Genomic DNA, 23,933 nt, shown 5'->3' with positions numbered 1-23,933 from the left:
GCGGAGGGCGGGCGGCGGGGCCGCTGCTGAGGAGCGGGGAGGGGGGGGAAACGCGGACCCTCCCCTATGGAAAGCCCCGCTTTGTTTCCACACCGGGAGCTTCCGTAAGGGAGGGAAAACAGAAATGCCGCGGTTTCGGGTTCAGGCTTTCCCAGCAGGGCAAGGCCGAGGAATCTGGGCTCTGTGAAAGGAGAAACTAGAGGGGGATTTGAAACAGGCCGTTCTAAACAAGTGGGTGAAATTGGAGGGGGCAGCAGATCCAGCGGGAACTGGGGTCGTTTAGCCTGGAGAAGAGGGGGCTCAGGGGTGACCTTATCGCTCTCTACAGCTGCCTGAAAGGGGGTTGTAGTGAGGTGGGGGTCGGTCTTTTCTCCCAGGCAACCAGCGACAGGACAAGAGGCGACAAGTCTCAAGCTGGACCAGAGGAGGTTTAGGTTGGACATTAGGAAAAATTCCTTCATAAAAAGGGTGATTAGGCATTGGAATGGGCTGCCCAGGGGAGGTGGTGGAGTCACCGTCCCTGGAGGTGTTTAAGAAAAGGCTGGACGTGGCACTTGGTGCCACGGTCTAGTTGCCGTGACGGTGTCAGGGATCACAGGTTGGACTCGATGATCTCAGAGGTCTTCTCCAGCCTGATTCTGTGATCCTCTGATGTGATGTTGGTCAGCAGGACAACTGAACAGAAGACAGTCGTCAGGAAAAGCAGCTGACCCAGCGTTATGGGTTTATAATCCACGGCATGCTGAGATGCTTTAGTGTGGAGAGGATTAAAGACAGGCAGAGCATGTGCAGTATTAAGGGCTGGATTGGTCCTACATATTCAGGGAGGTGGGAAGTCATTCCATGTGTGGTGGAAATGGTTCAAGTCTTTAATTCTGGGGCACTCAAGTTGAAAGGACTGTTGTGTGTGTCACATGTTTTACAGTGATTTTATGGAAAGAAGAATGGTGCCACAGCAACAATGAGGGAGTATAAATGCACGGCTGCAAATTGAAACACAAGATCCAGGACGAGGAAGAATTGGGCCTGCAGGTGGTTCTTCTGTCACAGACAGCTTTGTCTCCTTGGAAAGTCACTTGAACTCTGTGCTTTCCTTGTCTCTCTGCCTTTTTTTTCTGCCCTATTTTAATGGTGCACTTGGGGACTTCTTTTGTTCCTGCCAGGAGGTTTCTACAGTGACTCTTTGGAGTGGATAGCATGGTTGTTGCTTCTGGGTGTTACAGTAATATAGAGTATAGCAATATCATAATGGAGGGTAAAGACCAGAGCAATCTACGGAAAAGCTACTCTGGGTAACAGGACTATGAATAGAACAGAAAGGAAATTGACATCCCTAGAGACAGAGAGGATACCCAGCAATATCTAAGTGAAAGAAAAAAGTTCTAAAATGCAGAACACTAAAAAAAAAGAGAGAGGTAAAAGTAAGATGGGCATAAAAAGAAACACAAAGTATATTATAAACCTATCAGACAAAATGTGTACATATGAATAAGAAAAACCTCAAAGGCAGTAAATCCTGTTTCATAAGAGACAGAGCAGAAAGAAAAGCTGCTGTTCCTGACCCATGGAGAGAAAAGTTGCATTGCAAGTTTGTTAGATACCAACAGCTCTCTCCATGGACAGAGGGCACTTGAGACACAGATCTTTAAGAAATCTGGTTTATTAGCTCAGCTGTTTGAGCAACAGTTGGGGTTTCTTTTGGTTGTGCTTCCTCCAGAACGAATATGTAACGATGTGCCCCTGCCAGTGTTTATGCTGGTATCATCTTTGCCAGCTATTTAACATTGGTTACAGACAGGCCAGATCCTGCAATAGGAGCTTATTTCCTCAGAGTGGCATAGCAGGACAAGGAAAAAAAAAAAAGAGCTTCTCTAATGCCAGCCACTGGATGGAGCTGGTCCAAGAATACCTTGCTCATGGCATGGGGCAGATAGCAGATAGTACAGCTATCCCACTGCCCTAAGCACTAGCTTCTGCATTTTCAGTCTGAACCTGTGGGTTGTTGGATCTGTGGACTGCTTCTAAAGGCTTGAGGGACAGCAACTGAAAAGTCAAGCCTGTTGAAGGAAGCTAAAATGTTACAAACAAGCTGTATCCTCATGAGAGCAACTTAGGAGTCTGCCAACTAAGGAAATGTGAAAGCCAAGAGTATGACTGAGTTTAAAATTACGGGCCAGACCAAAACCTAGTGGGTTCATAGCAAATCCCTCCATAAACTGTACCAGGCTTCTGATCCATTTCTGACCACTCCATTAAATTTACTGAACTACACACTCATTTTGCCATGAAGTCTCATCAGTCCTCACAGCCTCTGGGCACTCTGAAAGCCTTAGTCAGGCCTGCAAAAGCAGGATTCTGCCTTTGCATGGATCTGCTTTACAAAATAACTCTTGGGGATTCTTGCTGCATGCCTCATGGCTTAGAGCCAGTGGAGATCTTCATGTTACAGGTCAAGTATCTGAAACTACACTTCAAAGATAGTATTAAAACCCCACCTGAAAGCTTCTACTTAAAAATATGACTCCAGCAGCTAGAACCTTTGTGAGGAAGCAACAAATAGGACGAGAGCCGTGATGAATCACTAAACGAAGACTGGAAGAAAAGTAAATCTGCATGTCCCAGCATTGCAGTGTCAGTTGCTGGTTTTCATCTTAGGAGGAGCCTGGTAGTTCAGAGAGAAATCAGAGCTCTGTGGTGCAGTATGTGCAGCAAGAGGTGCTCAAAGGTGCTGCTGGTAAGAGTAGCTGTGGTGAAAAGGGGGACAGAGTTGGTGTGGCAGGGGTCACTGAGGGCTGGATTCAGGTTGTCTACTGGGTACACTTCTGAGCCTCTCAAGGAGACTATAGGCATTAGCCACCCAGAGTAAGAAGATGAGCTGTGTACATAACATTTGCACAGTTTTTATCAGTCATGATTTCACACTGAGGCACATCAAGTGTCCCTTCTGCCTCCTCTGGAATTCTTGCTTCTTCCACTCCCTCAGGTAATCACCCCCTTGCACCTCCCCTGCCTGCCACATCTGGTTTAAAAACTGCAGACACCGCAATTTCAAGTGTTTGTGTATAAATACGAGTACCTATGAAGAAGTGTATAGGTATCAGGTATTTCTGCATTAATACAAATGTGTAAGTATGAGACAGAAGAATTACAAAAACAAACATGTATCCACATGTACGTCCGTATCATGTGGATAAATACGGCCTCTGCCCTGGGCTAGCAGAACCAGCCTGTCAGAGTAAACATCTACAAACAGCAAACGGTGCATAAAGTGGCTCCCAGCCGCAGGGAGCCCCGAGCGGGCAGACAGGACCCTTCCCCTGGTGGGTACGCACGGCCCCGCGGGGGACGCCCTGGCAAGGCTGGAAGCAAGGCATGGTCTCAGCTGCGGGATGCGTGCCGCAGCTCCGCGCCAGAGGGACGAGGGATGCGTTCCCTCGGCCAGCGCGGGCCGGCTCTCCTGGCTCTTCGGGGCTTCCCAGCTGCCATGACGCATTTCTTTTTCTGACAGCCCGCTAGCTTCAGGCAGACAATCTAAAGTCTCCGTCAGTCTCTTTTACAACCGGCACTGTTGCAAAAGAAAATAAAACCGCAAAGAGCGCGATTATGCGAACAGCTGTAGGAATAGGTGACAGGGGCCGGATTTATTTTGGCGATCGTGTGAGGTCTTGCAGTGAGGGGGTTTGCAGAATAGCAGCCGGGCGGGTGGAAGTGATGGCGCTCTCAGGCCGATTAGCCCTGCGCGTTCCCTCTACAGGGCCCTGGGGTCCCCGAAAAGAGCTGCCCCCCCTTCCCCGCCCCCGCGGCGGGGCAGAGGGAGGCGCGGAGCCGCACCGCCCCCGCCCGGCGCCCGCCCCCCCTCCGCGCTCCAAGAGGGGGCACGGACTGAAAGTTAAAAAAAACCGACAAAACACCCCAAACCCCCTCAGATCCAGCCGGAGGGGGACGGCGGCGTTGAGGCGGGAGCGACTTTTCTCGGGGTGAGTACAGCGGCGGGCCCCCGGCCGAGGATGCCCGACCCACGGGCGGGGAGCAGGGCCGGGGCTGCGGGACGGGCAGAGTCTCGGGAAGGGAAGGGGCAGCGTTTTGGGGAGCACGCAAAACCCTAGCTGGGATGCTGGGCCCAGGGAATTGCGGCAAGACAGGTCTGGAAGGAGAGGCTGCGGGGAGAGCTGGCAGGAAGTTTGGAAGGATTTGCAGGGAGCTGCTGCTCCCGCAGGGCAGCAGGGCGTGGTGATTTATCTGTATTTCATGGAGTCCACAGGGCCTCCGCTCGGCCTGACCGGAGTGGGAAAACCGTGCAAGGTCATCCTTGTCAGTGGAGTTGGGACGGGATGGAGCCTTGCCTGGCCCACTCCAAGTACGCGCCACCTCGCACCACTGGGCAGAAGTACTGCATGTCGGGCACCACAGGCACGAGAATGAAGCCATGGCTCAGTGCAGTACCCTGGGTCAGTAGGTACAGCACACCCATGCTGTGGGTCAGTTCAACCTCAGAACAATACCTAAAAATGTGACGATTACTACTCTTTTACCAGAGCAGGGGGTAGGGCAGCATTCAGTGGGTCATCCGAGTCTTACCTTTTGCCATGCACAGGGTAAGACGTGGTGTTAAAGGTACTGTTCAGCTCCAAGGTGTGCCTTGAGCAGATATTCACCGACACAGCAGTGGGCAGAATTCAGCTCCTTCCCCTCCGGGTGCCCCTTTTTTTGGCTGTACTGCCGGAGGCACAGAAGGTGCAGAGGGTTTGCAGAAGATCCTGCCTGATTTGAGAAGAGCTTAACTGGCAGCGCTGTTGCACCCACACAGACCTTCAGAAGTAAGGCCTGTGCAGAGCAGAACTCACACAGCAGGGGTTCATGTGATCTTTTAAAGAGGCCTTTCTGATGTTTGAGGGGAAGGGATGAACTGATGTGGCAGTGGAAGCAGAAACAGGATAGTTTTTTTGGCTTTAGCTGCGAGAACCACAGTGATAGTTCTACAGCAGGCAGTAGGTTGGGGATCCATCTGTCAGGGTTGTGAAACTTTGTGATTGGGATTAGAATGGGGGGAAAGTTGGCAGGCAAACCAGCATAAATTACAAGGGGCATATCTCTGAAAGAGAGGAGTTTAAAAATAGCAATTTATTAAACAGTTTGTGTGTGTTTCTGCTTTTTGAGCTTTCAGAATACCCACATTTTCAAACTTCTCTGTGTTGAGTGATAGAGTCTTATCTTTCTACCGTCCTTTTTTTTTTTTTTTTTTTTTTTTTTTTTTTTTTTTTTTTTTTTTTTTTTTTTTTTTTTTTTTTTTTTTTTGAGATGAAGCTGGAATTTGCAACTTCAGTTGCCAGGAGCTGGGATTTTCACACGGTAATATTCAGCATGCAGCAAAACAGTAGGGCTCTGTGAAAACTAAAAAAAGCATCAGGGAAGGGAAAGAGTTATTTGAGGAGAGGCAGACCAGCACAGATGTAGATTACTGGGAAAGGGGAACTTGTTAAATTGAAATGTTCTTAGATGTGGGGAGAGTTTCTGTGTGTATACTGTGTCATTACTTTCTCTAGGCATTGGACACAGAGCATCTTGCACAAGCATTCCATATGCTCGTGAAGAGAAGTCCCAGAAGACCACAGTATAGTAAGTCCCAAGGCCAGGTAGTTGTGTGCTTTCTCCAGGAGCATTTTCAGATCTTGCCCAGGGAAGGAGAGTCTTTCACTGCTCCCCTGTTAATGCGTCTGCTGAAAAGCAGCAGAGTTTGACATCTGGAAACTCAGGAATATAGGTGCTCTCCTCACACAGGACTGACCTGTGGCCATCAGCATTTCTCTGCGCTGACTGCAAGGGTGAGAGGATGTGTTACCCTGCTCAGAGAGGATCTCCAGGATGACCATGGGGAGAGTAGATGAGGGCCATGTGAGCGAGAGCACTGTTTTGTGCAGACTGTTTCCTGGGTACCTGGCTCAAAATGTGGCTCTGGCACCTACAAAAAGCTATGGGTAGACATCAGACTAACCACTGAGCTTGAGGAGCAGTCTTTGTTGATGCTCTACTCTTTTTCAGCAGCAGTCACCATGAAGAGCAGTAAGGATGAAATGGGAAAGCCCAGCAGCAAAGGCTGAAGACTTCAGACAAGCTGACCTTCCCAATGCCAAGCTGTAACTGCTCTGACTGACCTGGTAGTGCAGTATGATCAGGATGAAGAGGAGGATACTGTGGGCATCTTGCTTCTGTTTTGCGGCTGCCTTTTTCCTTGTGGTGACACTCCAGGTACAGGGGCAAGGGGGTGGGGTATGCATGAGATTGCTGTCAAAGCAGGACACAGTTCTGTCAGATGAGAGAGAACATTGAAGGCAACAGACATTTTAGGTACTAGTCTGTGCTTTAACAGGAGTGTTTACAGAAGCTCTGTCAGCAACACTGGCCTGGTGGCAATAGCTGACTCCAGAAGTGACATTACACAGAGAACACGTCTCTTGTAGAGCTCCTTGGATCTTGGAGGAATTTCTCAGGAGCGTTGGAACATACTATGCCATGTCACGTTGCCTCCATCCAGCATTGCCTCCCTGTGTTTGAACTCATTAGGCAGGGGAGGCAATGCTGGACCCATGGAGACATAAAAACTTTATGGTTTTTTTTAACAACTACTAGAAGAGACTTGGCTGCTGAATGGCCATCCTTTGTCCTGAGCGTTTTCCAGGGAGAAAGCAGAAGTTGTGTTGTTAAATCATATCTGATGTGGCCATATCTCAGTATAGAAAGGTATTTCCTGCCTCCTCGTTACAAATTCAAAGTAAAGCTTTTGCTGTTCTGACATAAGATCACCTGGGCGGTGGCTGCAGTCAGTGAAATGCATGTGATTTGATTGACAGAAACTTCACGTACGGACTTAGTGCTTGATGCTTAAATTCTGATTTGTCAGGCAGATGTCCTGGCTGATAACAGTGACATGTTGTGATATGTGTATTTATTTCCCTGAAGGTTATCACCGAACTGGGCAATTCAGAGAACAAGGTGTCAGTTATCTCCAGTTTACACAGCGGCCCATTAAGGCCTGTGGAGGGACACACTTTTCAGCTTAAGAAGCAGGAACTTCACAGCAGCTTCAAGGCAGAGTCTGATGTAAATCACTATCCTGTCCTGCTCTGGTGGTCTCCCCTGACTGGAGAGACAGGAAGACTCGGTCAGTGTGGAGAGGATTTTTGCTTCTTTACTATCAACAAGACCTACCAGCACGATCAGATGACAAGGGCTTTTCTGTTCTATGGTAAGAATATTTCTTTTCTTTCTCTCCTGATTAATTATTTTCCTTTGGAGATTAAATATTCTAAGTGGCAATGACAGAACAGGAAATTTATGCAGCTTGTTGGACTAAATTTTGCCTGGTGCTAAATACCATCCAGGGATGCACATTCTCAGTAAAAGTACTCTGAAAACTGGCTGTGCACGTTCTGTGGGATGACTGATGCCTTGTCTCATACTGCTTTCCAATCACATGTACTCCCTGTTCGTGGGAGAAAAGACAATTAATTTCATGTAGTTGCCAAGGCGTTTAAAGACAGTCTGAGATCAAGCCAGCTTTTTCCAGTCTTCTGGCTTGTCACCCCTAGCAGAGGGGGTGCAAGGCCTTTGTTGCACTTGTGCAAGTCTTTTGTCTAAAAATGATGCCCTTGCTGGTAACAGTGCAACTCCCCTGCCTCATGTGCTGAGAGATTGCTAGCAGACTGTAAATAGAAAGTAGTGAAAGAAACCTATTGATTCTGCACAGGGAGCAGCAGCTAGTGCAACCTTCTGAGCTGCTCTGGCTCTATCAGAAACTTCCCACTACATTTACTGTAAGGTTAATCTACAAAACACAAAAGATACATTTTTTAAAAGTAGACCTTACTTCATTAGTTTTGTTCTTTTTCCCCACGTGGTTGCTTTTGAAAGAAAAAAAAATGAATTTTAGGCGGAAAAATAAATTCAGTTTTTTCCTCTGACTGGTAGGTTCAAATCTTTTGTTTGGAAACAAAACAAAATAAAACAGGGTCCTGAATCTCATTCACTCAGTCAGAATACAGGTGAACTGGAAATATAGGAAAGAAGGGCCTTTTGCTTGATTGTTAACAGTGAACCAAAAACTTCTCATGACTAATCTTTTCAGACCTCCAAGTAGGTCAGCTTTGTCAATTGATAATGTAGTGGTCAAGCATGAAAGCAAAGGAATAACAGCAAAGGAATGAGAAGCTGACCCAATTAAAGACAAGGAAAGCTGGCTTGCATCACAGGAAGCTGTGAAGTCTGGTGATTTTGGTCTCTGATAGTAATTTTGTCTGTCTGTTTCAGCATTAAAAAGACTGTTATTCTTTATTTTTAGCAGGCTTGTGGACACAGTATACTTTCACTGGGCAAAAGACTTTTCCTGTAGTGTTTCTTTTTCTTCTTTTTTTAGTGATGGTGGCTATCTGTGACTGTGTAAAGGAAAGTGTCAAAATATGCAAAATTGTAACTTATTTTTAAACCACAGTAAATGACCTCACAGTGCTAAAACCCAGAGAGTGTGACTTTTTCTCTCTGTCTCTCTTTCTCTCTCCATCCCTCTTTCTCCCACCCCCACCCCCACCCCCTTGATGCACTGAGCTGTGACCCTGCAAAAAGGCATGTCTTACTGTTACAGAATTTCCCTCTAAACAGCCTGCTGAATGAAAACTTGAATATCTGAATTTCCATGCTATGGCTGGATCAGAGCACAGTTTCCCCTTCCAAAGAAAGTGCTTTAATTTTGGTCAGTAGGCTAGTAAAGAGAAGAATGATCCAAAGATTAGGAAAAATACCGTGCAAAAATGTGGGGTTCGGATGTTTTCCAGCACAGCTGCTTTACTAGGAACACCAACTTTTCTACATCTTGTCCTGGCTTACAATCCTGGCCTGGGAAGCCCATAGGTGTAGGCGATGCCTTTGGCAAGTGCCACCTCCTCCTGTTTGTAAATGAGGTGTGGCATCCACTTGCTAGACTTTGTCTCTGCTTTTGGGAGGGATTCCCGGTTCCACCTTTTCAGTGTCACATAATTCACAGAGTGTTGTGTTCAGCATGAGCTGCCAATGTGACTGAGTCAGCATGAGCTGGATCTGTCAGAGCCTCAGGGGTGTTGTTCCTAAGGGAGGAGGATGTCCAGCTGTTCTGTGCTGGAGTGTTGTGTGCTGGACCATGACTCCTGAAGGAAAGATGTCTCCTAAAATGTAGAATTTCTTGTAACAGCATGTATCTTTCGCTTCTGCACTTTGCCACGTACCTAAGATTTACAGAGTAATAGTTTGGAAGTTGAAATTGCTCATAATTCTAGTCTTATAGTGCTTTTTCTTTTATCCCATTGTATGCTCCTTTATTTCCTTTGTCTCATGGGATAGGGAACATGCAGATGGTATCTTGCCTTTAATAATTTTGGTTTTCTTGCTGGACTGGGATCGATTAAGTGCTGTATTAGAGTCTGTCATTCTGATGTGCTCTGATCTGTATTGTGTCCAGTTCTGGACCCTCACTTCAAGAAAGACATTGAGGTGCTGGGGCATGTCCAGGGAAGGGCAGCAGAGCTGGGGAGGGGTCTAGAGAGTAAGTCCTATGAGGAGTGGCTGAGGGCGTTGGAGTTGTTTAGCCTGGAGGAGTCTCAGGGGAGACCTCATCACTCTCTACAACTGGATTGTAGCCAGGTGGGGATGGCATCTTCTGCCAGGCAGGGAGAAGTAACAGTATGAGAGGACATGGCCTCAAACTGCATCAGGAAAGGTTCAGGTTGGACATTAGAAGGAATTTCTTCATGGAAAGGGTTGTTTAACATTTGAATGGACTGCCCAGTGAGGTGGTGGAGTCACTGTCCCTGGAAGTGTTCACGAAATGACTGGACATGGCACTTAGTGCCATGGTCTAGTTGACAAGGTAGTGATCAGTCCAAGATTGAACTCGATGATCTCAGAGGTCTTTTCCAACCTAAATGATTCTGTGATTCTACAGTGCATTTTTTCTTTAGGTTTCTCCTTTGCCTAACATAACTGTCTTCTAGTTAGTGAGTTTTACATGTTGCCTTTTTGTTTTTCTCTCATTCTTGCCTGCATTTTCCCCTTCTCTTCTCTGGAATGCTACTTTAAAGAGGGAGAACCCTTGCAAGAGTCCGAGCTGAAGTGCTACGGTTTCACCCCACAGCATTTCATTATTGTCAGTATGCACTGCTGCTTCTCTTCTTGGCATCACTTAGAATGAAGTGTTTTCAAAACCAGATAGACCTTATAAACTTCTCCATGAGAATTTGATTCACTTTCAGTTTTTGTCACCTTCTTGTATCACTATAATACATCAAAAATAGAATAAGCAAATAGCATTTTGCATTGAATGGCACAGCCCTTCATCCTACTGGTGTTGAGGGCTTGGGACCAGTCTTGAGTGGAAAATGGAAGGTCAAATACTTCATCATCATGGCCAGGCTTCGTGAATGAAGATTTGGGAAGGGCTCTACCCACGTTTGTTGCGAGCGCGTTGGTGGCTGATGAGGCCAATACAAGATAAGCACGTCCGATTGCAAAAGGCACAGCAGAAAGACTCCTTAGGTGGTAAATTCTGCAAGACACGGTTCTTTCTGCGTTGCCTTTTTTCCTCGAGAGTGATCCTGCTGCGTTCTCAAAGGAGACAGCTGCGTTATAGATGATGTGTCTCCAGGCCTCCCGATTGGAGGCCAGAGTAGACCAGTTATGATGATCAATATGGCCAAGGCTGAGATGTTGTTGTACAAGGGAGTCCTTGTATCTTCTCTTCAGGGCTCCTCTCGTGCGGCAGCCAGTGGCAAGTTCACCATAAAGCAAGATCTTAGGGAGGCGGTGGTTGGTCCTTCATCCTGGAGATGTGCCCTGCCCAGCACAGCTGTGCTCTCAGCAACATGGCCTCAATAGTTGTGACTGCTGCTTGCTCTAGAACAGATGTATTGGTCACATAGTCTGACCAGTGGATGTTTAGGATTGTGCGGAGGCAGCGTTGATGGAAGCGTTCTAGGAGACGCCGGTGGTGGTGGTAGATGACCCATGATTCGGATCCGTATAAGAGAGTGGACAGCACTATGGCTCTGTAAACACTTGAGTGGAAAATGGAAGGTCAAATACTTAGTGGCCCTGAAAAACTCCATGTGATGCCCTTGAAGGATCTTGCCCTATAGGAGGTTTTTGTTACTGACAGCTAGCTTTTGTCTTCACTGCAGTAGTGAAGTCTTACGTTGGTTTTATAAGGTCATCCTTGGAGTCATCTTGGCAGGCTCATGCAGCTGCAAAGGCCGCTGGGTGTTTTTTTATTGTATTTTGGTTTTTAGATCAATGTTCTGTGTAAGAATTTTGCTAGTACCCTCTTTTTTGCCATCAGTGATTTGAAGTCAAGGGTAGAATGGAAAGTGAAAAGTTACAAGTGTGACTGAGATGATGTTATGACCCGCCTCTGAGGCAGGGTGAGTGAGCTTTTGTTTATAAATCCCCTGGGGTGAATTACAGTGAAATGAAACTGAATGACTGGTGTGTATATATGAGCCAGGTTTATTTTAAAACAGTTTAATTGCAGTGGAAAGGAGGTATGTGGCTGTTTTGCTTCTTTTCGGTATAAGTATAAAAATTTCATGAAGAAAAAAATGTAAGGAAAAGAAAGGAAGAGAAGGAAGAGATAAGAGTATAGTGGAGAGGAAAGATAGAACCTCTGATGGAGGTTCATAGGGGTGATGGTCACAGTCTTTATCTGTTGGGGGTGGGGGCCCTCAAAACAGAGAATTCATCTAGGATGGGAACTCCTAGATCCCTCCCCAGGATGGGAATTCTTTGTGTCTGATGCAACACTATGAGGCATGGTCAGTCTTCTGCTGGAGAGTTCCTGAAAGAGTCAGGAGTGCTTTTGGGTCCTTGGTGGCCTATAGCCCCCTCTAGGATATGACTGCTGTTTGACCCTGCTTCTTGTGTCTGCACAGCTGTGCAGCAGAAGTTGGCATCAGGAAAGCATTACCCCACCTCCACAGAATCTGCTTCTTACCCGGCCGTTCCCCTTAGTTGCTTTGAGAACAGCTTGTTTAAGACATCATGTTCCCAATTGTCCTAGATGCAGTCAACCACGGAGTTTACTAAACAAAGGTTAGATTGCCACAGATGGTAGAGTAGCTTGTCCAAAGATAAGGATCTGTGGTCTTTTCTAAGACAGCTGTTCAGTATTTGTTTCAGTTTTTGAACTTCTCCTGCTTGACAATACACGTTAAAAGTTTTCTATACTCAGTGCTTTTACTTAAATGGAAAACAGATACATTTATAAGACAGTGAGGAAGTATCTGGACAGAGATTCAGCAACTTTGCATTTAGTCTGCAATAAGACTAAGTATACAAGTGTAGTGCAGTGGTGCTGAAGGGAGAGTAAGAGTTAGATTCATGAGCTGATATTTTCAACTCAGTTTTGCACAGGCTTTGAGAAAAATCTTCTAGGTTTGTCCTAAGGCTTCTACCACAGTTTTCCTAAGTTATTCTATGGTTGTCTGTTTTTAGAGTTAAGACATGGTTCTTCTTCTATTATTGGCATTAGTTTGGGGAGCTGTCTTCTGCCAGAAGCTACTTCTTTATGTATCTGGAAGGCAGCTGTGGTACGTCACCTCTTAATTTTCTCTTTGATAAGTTAACAGCTTGGCTTTCAAAGTCTCTACAGTACAGCGTCTTTCCAAAACTTGAAGTCGTTCTTGTACTTTTTCTTCTTAGCCCTTTCCAATATTTTAGCATCCCTTTTGTTGTTTTGCTACTAGAACCAAATTGAGCCTGCAGGAACCATGTCCTCACATCATAGAGGAAGTACCTCTGTTCTCCTATTTAGAGAACCAGGGGATTATTAAGCATCTCAACTAGTCTCATTTAAGTGCATGAAAATAAAAAATTCCTAGTGATCCTTTGAAGTGAGAGGCCTTTAAAGTTAATATGACATGAAAGGAAAACACATCTAATATTACATACTGATCCCCCCTTTCTAGATTCTTCTGCTGAGAAATTCAGTTTTATCTGGCATTACACTCTTGTGTCTTTGCATGATTGCACTTTTTGAAACAACTGCCTTTTAATGTCAGAAATGTGATGGTTGTAGGGCTGATACTAAATTAAAACTAGATTTCTTTGTCATTGTAGTGTCACATGACAGATAACAGAATGAACACTGCTTTTTTCTAGGTACCGACTTCAGTATAGACAGCTTGCCCCTCCCTCGTAAAGAATATCATGATTGGGCCCTTTTCCATGAAGAGTCACCAAAAAACAACTACAAACTCTTCCATGAAGCAACCATCACCTTATTCAACCACACTGCAACATTTAGCCGCCATTCTCACCTGCCACTGACCACTCAGTACCTTGAGGGTGTAGAAGTCCTGAAGTCCTTGAGGTTCATGATCCCCCTGCAGATGAAAAACATCCTGAGGAAGAGACTTGCACCACTTGTGTACGTGCAGTCCGACTGCGACCCCCCTTCTGATCGGGACAGCTATGTGCGTGAGCTGATGTGCCACATCGAAGTAGACTCTTATGGGGAATGTCTGCATAATAGAGACCTTCCTCAGCATCTTAGAAATCCGTCTGCCATGGATGATGGGGACTTTTTAAAAATACTGGCACAGTACAAGTTCATTCTTGCTTTTGAAAATGCTATTTGTGAAGATTATATCACTGAAAAACTCTGGCGGCCGCTGAAGCTGGGAGTGGTACCAGTGTACTTTGGGTCTCCCAGCGTTGTAGACTGGCTTCCTAGTAACAGGAGTGCAATCCTGGTATCCAGTTTTTCACACCCTCGGGAGCTGGCCCACTATATCAAAACACTGGATAGAAATGATGAAGAGTATGAGTCCTACCTGCAATGGAAAGTGAAAGGGGACATTTCCAACCCAAGGCTGCTTACAGCAATGAAGGAACGCAAGTGGGGAGTGCAAGATATCACCCAGGACAATTACATTGACACCTTTGAGTGCATGGTGTGTAACAGAGTGTGGGAAAACATCAGACAGAAAGAAAAGGTATGAGTGAATTTGTCATTGTGTCTTGGAGGGGCTTCAAAGTGGCACTAGGGTCAGATTTGTCCCAGGAAGTTCAGCTGCCAGTTTTCTGGCCAGCCGACAGCCACTGGTATTCCAGTGCCATTGTTTTGTGCATCCTCATGTAAAAAGGTGTTGGCAGAAGGTGTGGGTGTGCAACCAGAGCACGTGTTTCCTCAGACTGCTGCAGTGCTTGAGCTCATACACATTGACATTGGCAGTTGAGCTGGTGGTCACTTCAGCCAAAGACTTGAATTGTTCAGGAAGGAGGGTTTTTCTCAGGCTGCAGAAAGTAGCCTAACTTGCTGACCTTTTTTAAGATGACCTGAAACATTTGGAAACAGGTTGCCCAGAAAGATTGTGGTATCTCTGTCCTTGGAGGTGTTTTAAGACTCAGCTCAGTTCTGCCCTAGGCAATTAGATACACCTGTATCTAATATCCAAACACCTGTTTGGAAGAGGGGACTGGACTAGAGAGCCCTGTCTTAAGATCTGTCTTAAGTACCCTGTGACTGTCAGGTTCTGCACACATGTGGTGTTCAAACCTGTAGTGACAACATGCCGTTGTCTGTGGCCACAATTGGTGACTAAACATTGAAACGTCCATGTTTAAGTCAGACTCTGTGTTTGTGAGAGGAATTGGACCTCTTCCTCCTAATCTAATCCTTTTGAAAGTACGCTGATAGGACACTAGCTAGTAATGGGTGTCTTACCAGGCAACCCAGCACTGAGAGCCCAGCAGTCTTGCAGGGGTGACAGCCATGCCACCAGAAGACGTTTTCAAAGACACCATGAGCTGTTCAGTTGTCTGAGGCTACCAGCTGTGAGGGATTTGGGTGGTATAAACAGAACATTACTTGGAACTAGACTGAAGCTAAAAATTCTCACCATATATCTTTCTGAGTTTGTCATTGTAATTGCCACATTCCATGAAGGTTTCCAGGTTTATGTACAAAGGGTCATTAGCTGCTTTTTAAACTCTCCACGAGCTCAGTTATCAGCATGAATCAAAAGTCCCCCTTTTTGTGTCCGGTAATTGAACTGGTCAATGCCGTTGGTATCCTACAGCCAATTAGGCTGTATTTTAGCTAATCACAGTCTGAGCAATGTGGTCAACCAGTAGAAGGGAGATGAAGGAAACATTTGAAGTTACTAAGGTGAGCTAAAGGGATGGGAAATCCAAACTGGTAAGCATTACATTTAACCAGACTTTGCTGTTTGAAGCTGGTGCAAATTTGGACAGATATCCTCTCTCTGAGTTAGGAATACAATGATGGAAAAGTATGGAATAGTTTAGGTACAGGTATTCCTTCCCCATGCTTTTGTGGCTCTCTAGTCAATAAGATGATGAAGAGCCGTTTGCTCTCCTGGTCAGATTCATGGCTTGATTTTTCTCCTTAAAAGAATATATATCATTAAGTGTGTGCATATATGAGGTGAAAACTATATAATGATGAAAATAGAACTCCTTGCCTTAGAATTTTAGTTTGGATGGGCTGATGCTGTTCATTTGCAGCCAGACCTTATCTGAGATTCAGGCTCTTGTCAGTGTGACTGACCTGATCCCAGACACTTTGGAGAGGGCTTTCCCAGTGACATCCACAGGGACATGGTCAGAGCCTGTAGATGGAAGGAAGGTGTGACTGACATGCTTTGATAGTTTACTAATGGCATAGCACCTTTATTCTCTGTTTGCATGGGTCCCTGAATAACCCCTCTGATTTGTCTCCATTGCCAGGGATGGCTGCCCCGGAGGTGGGAGGCTCAGGTTAACCATCTGAGCTGCCCCAAACCAGAGGCGTTCTGGTTCTCATCCTCAAACCCTGGCTGGACTTCTCTCCAAAAGCTGTGGATACCAAGCTTCGAGCAATCCAAGAAAGAAGCCTCGGCACTGAGGCACTTGGTGGAAAGGAACAGGAATTTTACAGCTGAAGAATTTTGGATGCTTGTATTCAAAGAATAAACGCAACGACCTGTAAAACAGAGTGAGCTCCTCAGAGGAGTCTGTGAAATTTTCTTTTGTTAGTGGCCTTATCATTTAGGATTAATAGCCATAGCAAGTAGACCTGTAAGACTGAATTTGGTATTTTCAGTGCTCAGAGGTCACTAAGAAATGCTTAACAATAAAATTACGCTGCCAGGTAATATGTGTACATATATATATATAAATATATATATATATAATTATTTATATTATTATTAATTGCCATTAGTTCACATGTTTGAACACTAAGGCCCCAGTCGTCAGGGCTCTCAAAGCCCAGCTTTCAGCAGACAGCTAGTTGCCATGAAGCAGGTGGATCTCCCTCCATCTTTAGATACATACCAGCATGGCCTCTGGACCCCTTTTTCCGCCGTCCAGGGCCCTCCTTTGCTTCACTTATAGCTACAAGCTGGAGAGCATCTGACATCATTGCACTGGTACAGCTTCTGTGCTGCTTTGGAGGTAGAGTAAAAACTTGGGACTGTGTCCCTGGCTAGTTGTTTATTATCAATTTTCCTGGCACCAGCAGGATTAGCAGGGACTTGGCGAGCTTTGTGTCCTGACACAGAGTGCCAATGTAAAGTGCATTAGTGCTTGGCATGAGGAAGCACCATCTGTTAGTGGCCAGGGACAGACTGAATGAAGAATGTGCTGGCTCAGATTTACCCACCATCTTTTGCTAAAAATAAGCAGAACACATGAATATCTCTACTCCCCAGAAATAGTGTTGGCCTCAATCTGACTTACCTTCTTGCCTTTCTGATGATGTATTTGTATTCTGATGATAGGATTTGTATCATGTATAAACATGGAATTATATGATTGAAAGGGCAAGGATAAAACTGAGAGTCCATTAGTGCTGAAAGGCCTGCAGTAGGCCCAAGGAGAAGTAGGCAAGCAGCCTGCATGTTTTAACAGAGAAAATCTCAAATTACTTTGACAAAGAATAAAATTTCGTGATCTTGGTCATCACTTGCCAAAGGATACACCTTTGCCTGGTATGCAGACTGTTGCAGTTTTTATCCCAAGTACTTTCAACCTCAGTCTATGGAGGAGTCAACCTCTACAGTATCTGCATGGCCACACAGGCAAATCCAGCTAGTAATATAGAGTTCTTCACATTGCCAGAAAGGCAGTTTTTCACCTGTCTGATAATTTCCATGCAATTGTTCCTTGTAGCAGGCTATTTTAAAATTTCTTTCAAACATCTGGCTGTTTTATGGAGTGGTAGCCACATAGTGACAATAAGGAAGGATATGAATAGCATAGGTGCAAAAGTTACTTACCTTGGAAAAATTTCCTCAATGAAAGCCGGTGAATTTTTTTTATTACTTTTAAATCTAGCATCAGAAGGAGCAGTTTTGTGGCCACAAACAATATAGTATTGATCAGTAGTACCAGTCATTGTTTCTACGAGAATTGTACTTAGTTTTGATTACACAAAATAGTCCCACTGAAATTTCTCACCACTAGTGTTTTGCCAATGTGGCACACAGCATTTGTGTCTTAAACTCGTTCGAAAGTGGTCTGCAGTGCAAATGATATCTAGGATACACAAATGAAGCCCTTCAGGAAAGCGACATTAACACCAGACTTGGAGGCTTCCCTAAACCGAGACCAAGAGCTGGACGTAAACCCCAAAACATTTGCAAAAGGAACTCTTGAATCCCCATCAGTTGCCATGAATCTCTGTTTCTCCTCCTAGGATGATGAGTATTTGAAACGCGAAGGACTAATTGGTTTGTTTGTGGTGTTTTTTTTTTTTTTTTTTTGGTGGTGTTCTGCCATCTCCTTTGCCAAAAATCTCAAGCCGTGTTTTTTAAAGACCTCAAGAGCTGCATAACTGGAGATTTTTTCCCTTTGTTTCCATGGTGGAATCTGTCAGATCATGAGCTTCCTGAGCAGTCTGGTACAGATGTTATCCAAAAATATGAGGCATATTTATCTCAGTTTTTATTGCATTATTATCCTTCATTTCAGTTTGGTGGAGCGTGAGGGAAAGGAGGAGTGAAGTGACTGGTTTGCAGTCCACATTCTGAAATTTTAAGTGGTCAGCAGCGGGTGTTTCAGAAGAGGTAACATGTTTGTCCACTGCTATACAAAATAGAAAGATTAGTTTCTGGAGCAGTTGCCTGAAGAGGTGCTGTGGTATAATTGTCAGTCATCTCAAAGTACATTCTTTTTACAGGGTAAACTCTTGGTTCCCACAAGCTAATTCAGAGCAACCTCACTTTGACCTCTTTGGCTTTAATCACTCTCTGGAATCTTTTTTCCTGTGCTGGGTGGAGGGAAGTCTTTGTGAACATCACCCTGGGAGACTTAGGGCAAGAATTTGTGCAGGCTAATTAAGTGTAAGAAAGACTGACCATCGTGAATTCTAAGTTGATCTCTTTTCTCCCCCTACTGCTCTGAGAAAGAATTAGCAGAAGCAGGTGACCAGTCTTTTTTTTTTTTTTAATCAGATTTGCTAGCCTTCCTGCCATGTACAGGTATTTAATTCTAGCCAACAGAGGGATCCAGTTTCTTTGGCAGACTTATGTATGGTCTAGATGGCACAGTCCTTTCTTTTTCAGTTGCTTTTTGCCTTAGAAAGACAATAGCAAAACAGCTGAGAAAAACTCCATACTTCCAACAACAAGAGCTGATTCTAGACGAATGAGTGCATGCTTCCCAGCCTCTTACACAGTGGTAACAACCTGTCCTGATATCCCCTGCAGTGGCACATAAGGCACAAAACCAGTTCCTACTAGGCTTACAATAATATCACTGAACCCATACCCATCAGCTAGCCCAGGGGTCATAGATATTAGTGGCCTCTGATGCTGCAGTGACTTTTGCATTTGAAGTACAAAACCACAAGACCAGACTGCCCCATCAGAGGATGCCTGGTTCAGCTTGGAGGCGTCTCTGGGAATCTGCAGCATCTCACTGGTGGGACTGGGAAAGCCTGAGGAAAGAGGTGGTCCTAAAGGTCAGCCTTAGACATGGTCCTGCTCCCTCTCCCTGGGGAAAATTAGGACAGGGGCACAGACAAAAGGGAGCAGAGATTGCTCTTATGCTTCCTACACTCTCCTGTCCTCTCTGTGTCTGGCCTCTGCCTTCTACCAGCTCCCTCTGATGTACCTGTACCTCCTGTTCTCCATGACATCTAGTTGTGTAGGGAGACAAAAGAGGATTTTTTTTCAGTGCACACATTTGCTCACATTTCTCCGCTTCATTTTCACTGCATCAGAGACCTGAGCCTCCAACTTGTCCTTCTTAGGTTATGGCTGCCTGTGCTTGAGGCAAGCTCTGCCTTGGTGCAGTGATGCCTGGGAGCAGGCTGCAGGGAAACAGCTAAGGTGAGCATGAGAAGCAGCTGGGAGGAGCCTCACCTGAGGCCTCCCCTGTCACACCAAGAGCTGCCTCTGAGGTCAAAAGCCCTTGTCCAGGTTGTACTCTCCCATGCCCATTCCTGGTCGCAGTTCTGTCTCGATCTGTTTCGTCCCTGTGGACCTGCTGGGTGATTACTGGTCTGTCACTGACCATGCCCTCCACCACCCCCCTGCATTGTGGAGGTGGTGTATCCTGCCTATGGGGCAGCATTCCCTGAACCCTGGTGGAGATGCTGCCCCACTGGCTCCACTCCCAGAGAACATTTTGTGCCACAGCCTGGGATCCTTCCAGAAGCTATTGCTGGGGGCAAAAGTCCCCTGGGAACACCTGGTCCTGCCATCAAGAAGCTTCCTCCAAGTGCCTAAGAGTTGCTTCACCTCCCGGTGAGGTTGTCTGCAGCAGATGCCCTCACACCACCCCTGGGGTTGCCCATCCCCTGACCATTACCCATGAGCTCTCAATGGTGTCTCAGCAGTGCCCTGTGTCATGGCAGAGAGCTGTGCAGTTGGGCTGTCCTTTGCCTCCCATGCTCTGTCTCCTCCTTGCTTTCTCTCTCCTGCCACGCCACTTGACCTGCCTTTCCCAGACTGGTTCATTTTTGCATATTTGTTTGCTTTAGGAGGGCCTGGTGGTATGGGTGTTAATACAGCAAATCATATGAGATTGTTGTGCTCAGAATACATTAAAGGAACAAGGGAGTATTTGCCCCATAAAATGAACAGCAAGCCAATGACTGAAGAAGTGATCCTGTGCTGTGGGTGCACAACTGTGCTTTGTGGGCTTCAGAAGTGAAATCCCAGCTTCTCTCTCTCATCCAGCATTTACTGAGAAACAAAGCCAAACTCTTGGCGTGTGGCAGGCATTAAAGAAACCCAGCGCTGGTAACACACGTTTGCAGAGCATGTGATCCTCTGTTTTGTCAGCAGTGTGGCGTTAGCCTGACGTGAAACACAACGAGAGTGGCTCGTGCTTCTGTAGAAAGGCGTGTTGCTGTTGCGTGTGTGTGAGGTGGGCAGGTCTCGTATAACTGGCACTGTAGAGCCATGTACTGCACAGTTCTGTGGAGACTGTCAAAAAACCAGGCTAGGGTTAAATCCAGGCTTGCTTTGTGTCATTAATGGAAAGAGAGAGGTCATCTGAACTACCCTTCACAGGTGCCCTTTCTGCAGCAGCAGGAAGGATGGAAGGCGAGGTAGTGTGGGGTGATATGGACATGTGCTGCTGTGTCCTGCTGGCTGGCATTCCCCTTACGTGTTTTTAAACCATTGTTATTGAACCCTCATGTGCAGACCTTGTTTTTAGTTAGTCTTCTAAGCTCGTGGTTAGTGAATTAATTATTAAAAACCTAGAGCCATTTGCTGATCTCTTAACTCTCTGGCCTTGGAAGAAGACAGGGTATAGAGACTTTATTTTGCATCTGATCAATCAAATGTCTTGAAATCAATCTTGCTTAATATATGTACGTATATTCTGCAGGGAAAAACTGACCTGAAGATTGCTAAAGTTGCAGATTAAAGCAGAATGAAGAACACTCATGGGTCTTCTTAAACCCAGGATTTTTCCCCTGAAATATTGTGAGAAGTTGGGGCATCATCAACTTCATGAAGCCCAATCAATTTTGCTTTCCCAATCCCATTCCAAAACCACACTCAAGTTGGTTACCTTCTTCTCCTACTTCTTTCATTTACTGTACCTCCTGAACCCAGAGTGAGGTGAGAATCTGGGAAAAGCACCACCAAAAGAGACAGCCAGAAGTTATATCCTTCTGCCCAGGCACAGGGTAAACACCTGGCATCTCTAACCTGTGGGGCATTTGACTTGCCAGTCTGTTAGTCTTCTATACACGACAAGCCACATTAATTGGCAAGAGGCTGCATGTTGCTTTCAGATCTCTTCCAATAGAGAGCACCCTTCCTGGGCTCTGGGTCCCCTGAATATGCAGATCTGTGGTCCCCTGGCTCCCTGGCCTGGGAGGAGTGAGTGGGACAGCAGGCTCACACAAAACTACTGCACACAGCAGTTTTGGGGAAGCCTGAGCAAAACCATCTCTGTTCAAGGGACTTTGCTGCAAGCTCTGGGACTGCTTGGCAGCTTTGTTAGTTTCCTTTTCAATGCTGTATGTTGTCAGCAGGAAGCCAGCTCCTGGCTCACCAGCATGTGTCTTCTGGATGGTGGGGTGTCCTCAGGTCTCCAGAGGACAGTCCTCAGAGCAGGGCTGGATCTGAGACAGGTTGAAGTCCAGCAGCTGCAACCTGGAGTGAAAGTGCATCAGTAATGATCCAGGGTCATGAGGGTTAGAGGGTAAATGTATGCTTTTCCCCTTTTGTTGGCAACCTTTCTGAATGTTTCTCTGTGCACATCTTGCAGTTTTGGGTGTTTCTTTAGCATGGGTAGGCCTCAGAAGACTTTTTTTCTTTATATGGATGAGGAAATAAGTGCTCTTGTGCTGTACTCCGGTTGAGAGAGACACTGTACAAACTGTACAGCAAAAACTGTGATGATACCAGGAGTCTTGGCAGTCATAGGCTTGCTATAGATCTGTTATCCCCAGAATCATGTGTGCCTTTTGTAAACCATGCCACAAAACTCTCACTTGCATAAATTAAACTTTCCATGGAATGTAAATTATTAATGCACTAAAATGTGCTGCTAACAGATGTTTGCATTTGAAGCTATTACTCTCTGTTCCTGATGGATGCATTTGGTCATTTATCATTTTCCTGGAGTCAGCAAAAATATATCCTTTCTCTCCATGCTGTGTGTTTTGTACAAAGACCACAGAAACCCAAGGTGATTCATTCCAGGGGTGGGAGCAGTACACACGAAAACCTGGTAATAATGGAAGTTGATTCAAACTGATTAAAAAAAGGCCCCTTCATTGCCCAAAAAGACTTAATCTTGGAATTAAAGAAAAACCCTTCTCCTGTCTGAGAGATCAGAATTAGTCTGTCTGGCCCGATGACTAGAGTCAAAGCCCACAGTCAAAATGTGGCCAGGAATCCAGGCAGTAGACAGCAGCCACAGGGACATCACTGCTGGTTGTGGGTCACTCAGAGGGTGGTGTGATAGAGGGACTACAGTTTTACAGAATCACAGAATCAATTAGGTTGGAAAAGACCTCTGAGCTCATCAAGCCCAACCTATGATGAAACACCATCATGTCAATTAGACCATGGCACTAAGTGCCCTGTCCAGTCTTTCCTTAAACACCTCCAGGGATGGTGACTCCACCACTTTACTGGGCAGCCCATTCCAATGTTTAATTACCTTTTCTGTGGAGAAATTCCTCCTAATGTCCAACCTAAACCTCCTCTGGTCCAGCTTGAGACTATGCCCTCCAACCTTAGTTTGGTTGAACAGCCTTGCTCCAGCTTCCAGTGAATCTATGCCACAGAGAAGCTGGTCCCAGACCCTTGGGATGTTGAGGCACGAGGAACACTTGAGGTGTGCAAGGCAGCTGGGATCATTGTCACCGAGGGAGGGTTTCTGTCCATGCTCAGCAGTGCTTCTTGCTTGCTGGGCTCTACTCTTTCAAAGTGGGAAGCAAAGGCTTGAAATATCACCTTGGACAAGGCCAAAGGAAAGGGAATCTCTGCCCCCTTGCTGTGGAACATTTTAATTTAATCCCGGCCCCTCCTCAGACCCCTGCAGAAAACCAACCTGTCCAACAGGGAGCTGCTTCTGGTAAATAAGTGTAAGACTGGTTTGAGCTATGAGCTCATCAAAGGGGTTTTACTTTGGGAATATGTAAGGCTCCAAAGGTCCTCTTGCCAGATCTATTAAAAGGGCCTTCAGTTCTTTTAATACCTTGAGAGAATGCACGGGAGAAGATGCTGCACATGTTTCTCAGGAGGTCAAATAACACATTTTTACTGCCAAACTTTAGAAAATAAGGGAGCTTGGCAAAAGTTTAAAGGGCCAAAATAAAGCATTTCACAAAGCAATGACTTAGCATGCTAACATGCTAACCCATATAGCTTAGCAAATCAAGCTTTAAGTTACCCAAGTATCAAGAAAGGAGGTTAGGAGAAGAAGTAAAGAAAGAGAGAGAAAAAGAAAGAATTGTAGCTACCGCCCCAGATCCAACATAGGAGTCCATGGCAGGGCCATGACCACATGGTGGCTGCATGGTGCTGCTTTTATGTGCTCTGGCCCCCTGTGGCCATCCTCCACACACACTTGAGTTGGTCTGAGGCAATAATTAATGTAATAATCCAGTGTCTTACAATAGGAAACACCATTATATACATGACATAAACCCAATTTTAGAATGAAAGAAACAGATACAAGAACTGTTGGAAAAAAACTCACCTTTTTGGGGCCTGCCAAGCTCAGAGAAAATGGAAGATGATGTCCACACAATTTGCTATTATTACTGAGTTTTTCAGACTCCCTTTTGAAGAAAGGGGTTGGTCTTTCCCTGCTGCTGAAGGAAGAACTCTCAAAACTCGCCAGGCATAGTGGAAGTTATTGCTGCCCCATCCCTGCACTAAGTGGGAGGCTTTATGTGCACTGTCCCACCTCTGTATATAACAATGTTAATTTGT

The 23,933-nt window shown here is 45.6% G+C and overlaps 1 protein-coding gene across 5 annotated transcripts; it reads left to right on the top strand.

The window, feature by feature from the left end:
* The first annotated feature begins 22 nt into the window (after window positions 1-22).
* On the top strand, window positions 23-16,172 carry FUT10 (fucosyltransferase 10). 5 transcript variants are annotated; one of them, XM_027745203.2, is made up of 6 exons: window positions 23-104; window positions 926-1,032; window positions 6,043-6,246; window positions 6,958-7,243; window positions 13,174-14,009; window positions 15,766-16,172. In XM_027745203.2, the coding sequence occupies exons 3-6, from the start codon at window positions 6,166-6,168 to the stop codon at window positions 15,988-15,990; spliced, it is 1,428 nt and encodes a 475-aa protein (XP_027601004.1). In that variant the 5' UTR covers window positions 23-104; window positions 926-1,032; window positions 6,043-6,165; the 3' UTR covers window positions 15,991-16,172. The 5 variants fall into 5 exon arrangements, with proteins under 5 accessions (XP_027601004.1, XP_027601007.1, XP_027600998.1 ...); XM_027745197.2 differs by lacking the exons at window positions 23-104; window positions 926-1,032 and adding exons at window positions 3,770-3,977; window positions 5,544-5,616; XM_027745198.2 differs by lacking the exons at window positions 23-104; window positions 926-1,032 and adding exons at window positions 3,770-3,977; window positions 5,544-5,616 and having other exon boundaries at window positions 6,040-6,246.
* Window positions 16,173-23,933: the final 7,761 nt, after the last annotated feature.

The sequence above is a fragment of the Pipra filicauda genome, unplaced genomic scaffold (genome assembly GCF_003945595.2).
Source record: "Pipra filicauda isolate LSUMZ 115617 unplaced genomic scaffold, ASM394559v2 scaffold163_size1657671_pilon, whole genome shotgun sequence".
NCBI classification, from domain to species: Eukaryota; Metazoa; Chordata; class Aves; order Passeriformes; family Pipridae; genus Pipra; species Pipra filicauda.
Note: the sequence above shows the minus strand (reverse complement) of the source record. Positions and strands in the feature narration are given on the sequence as shown.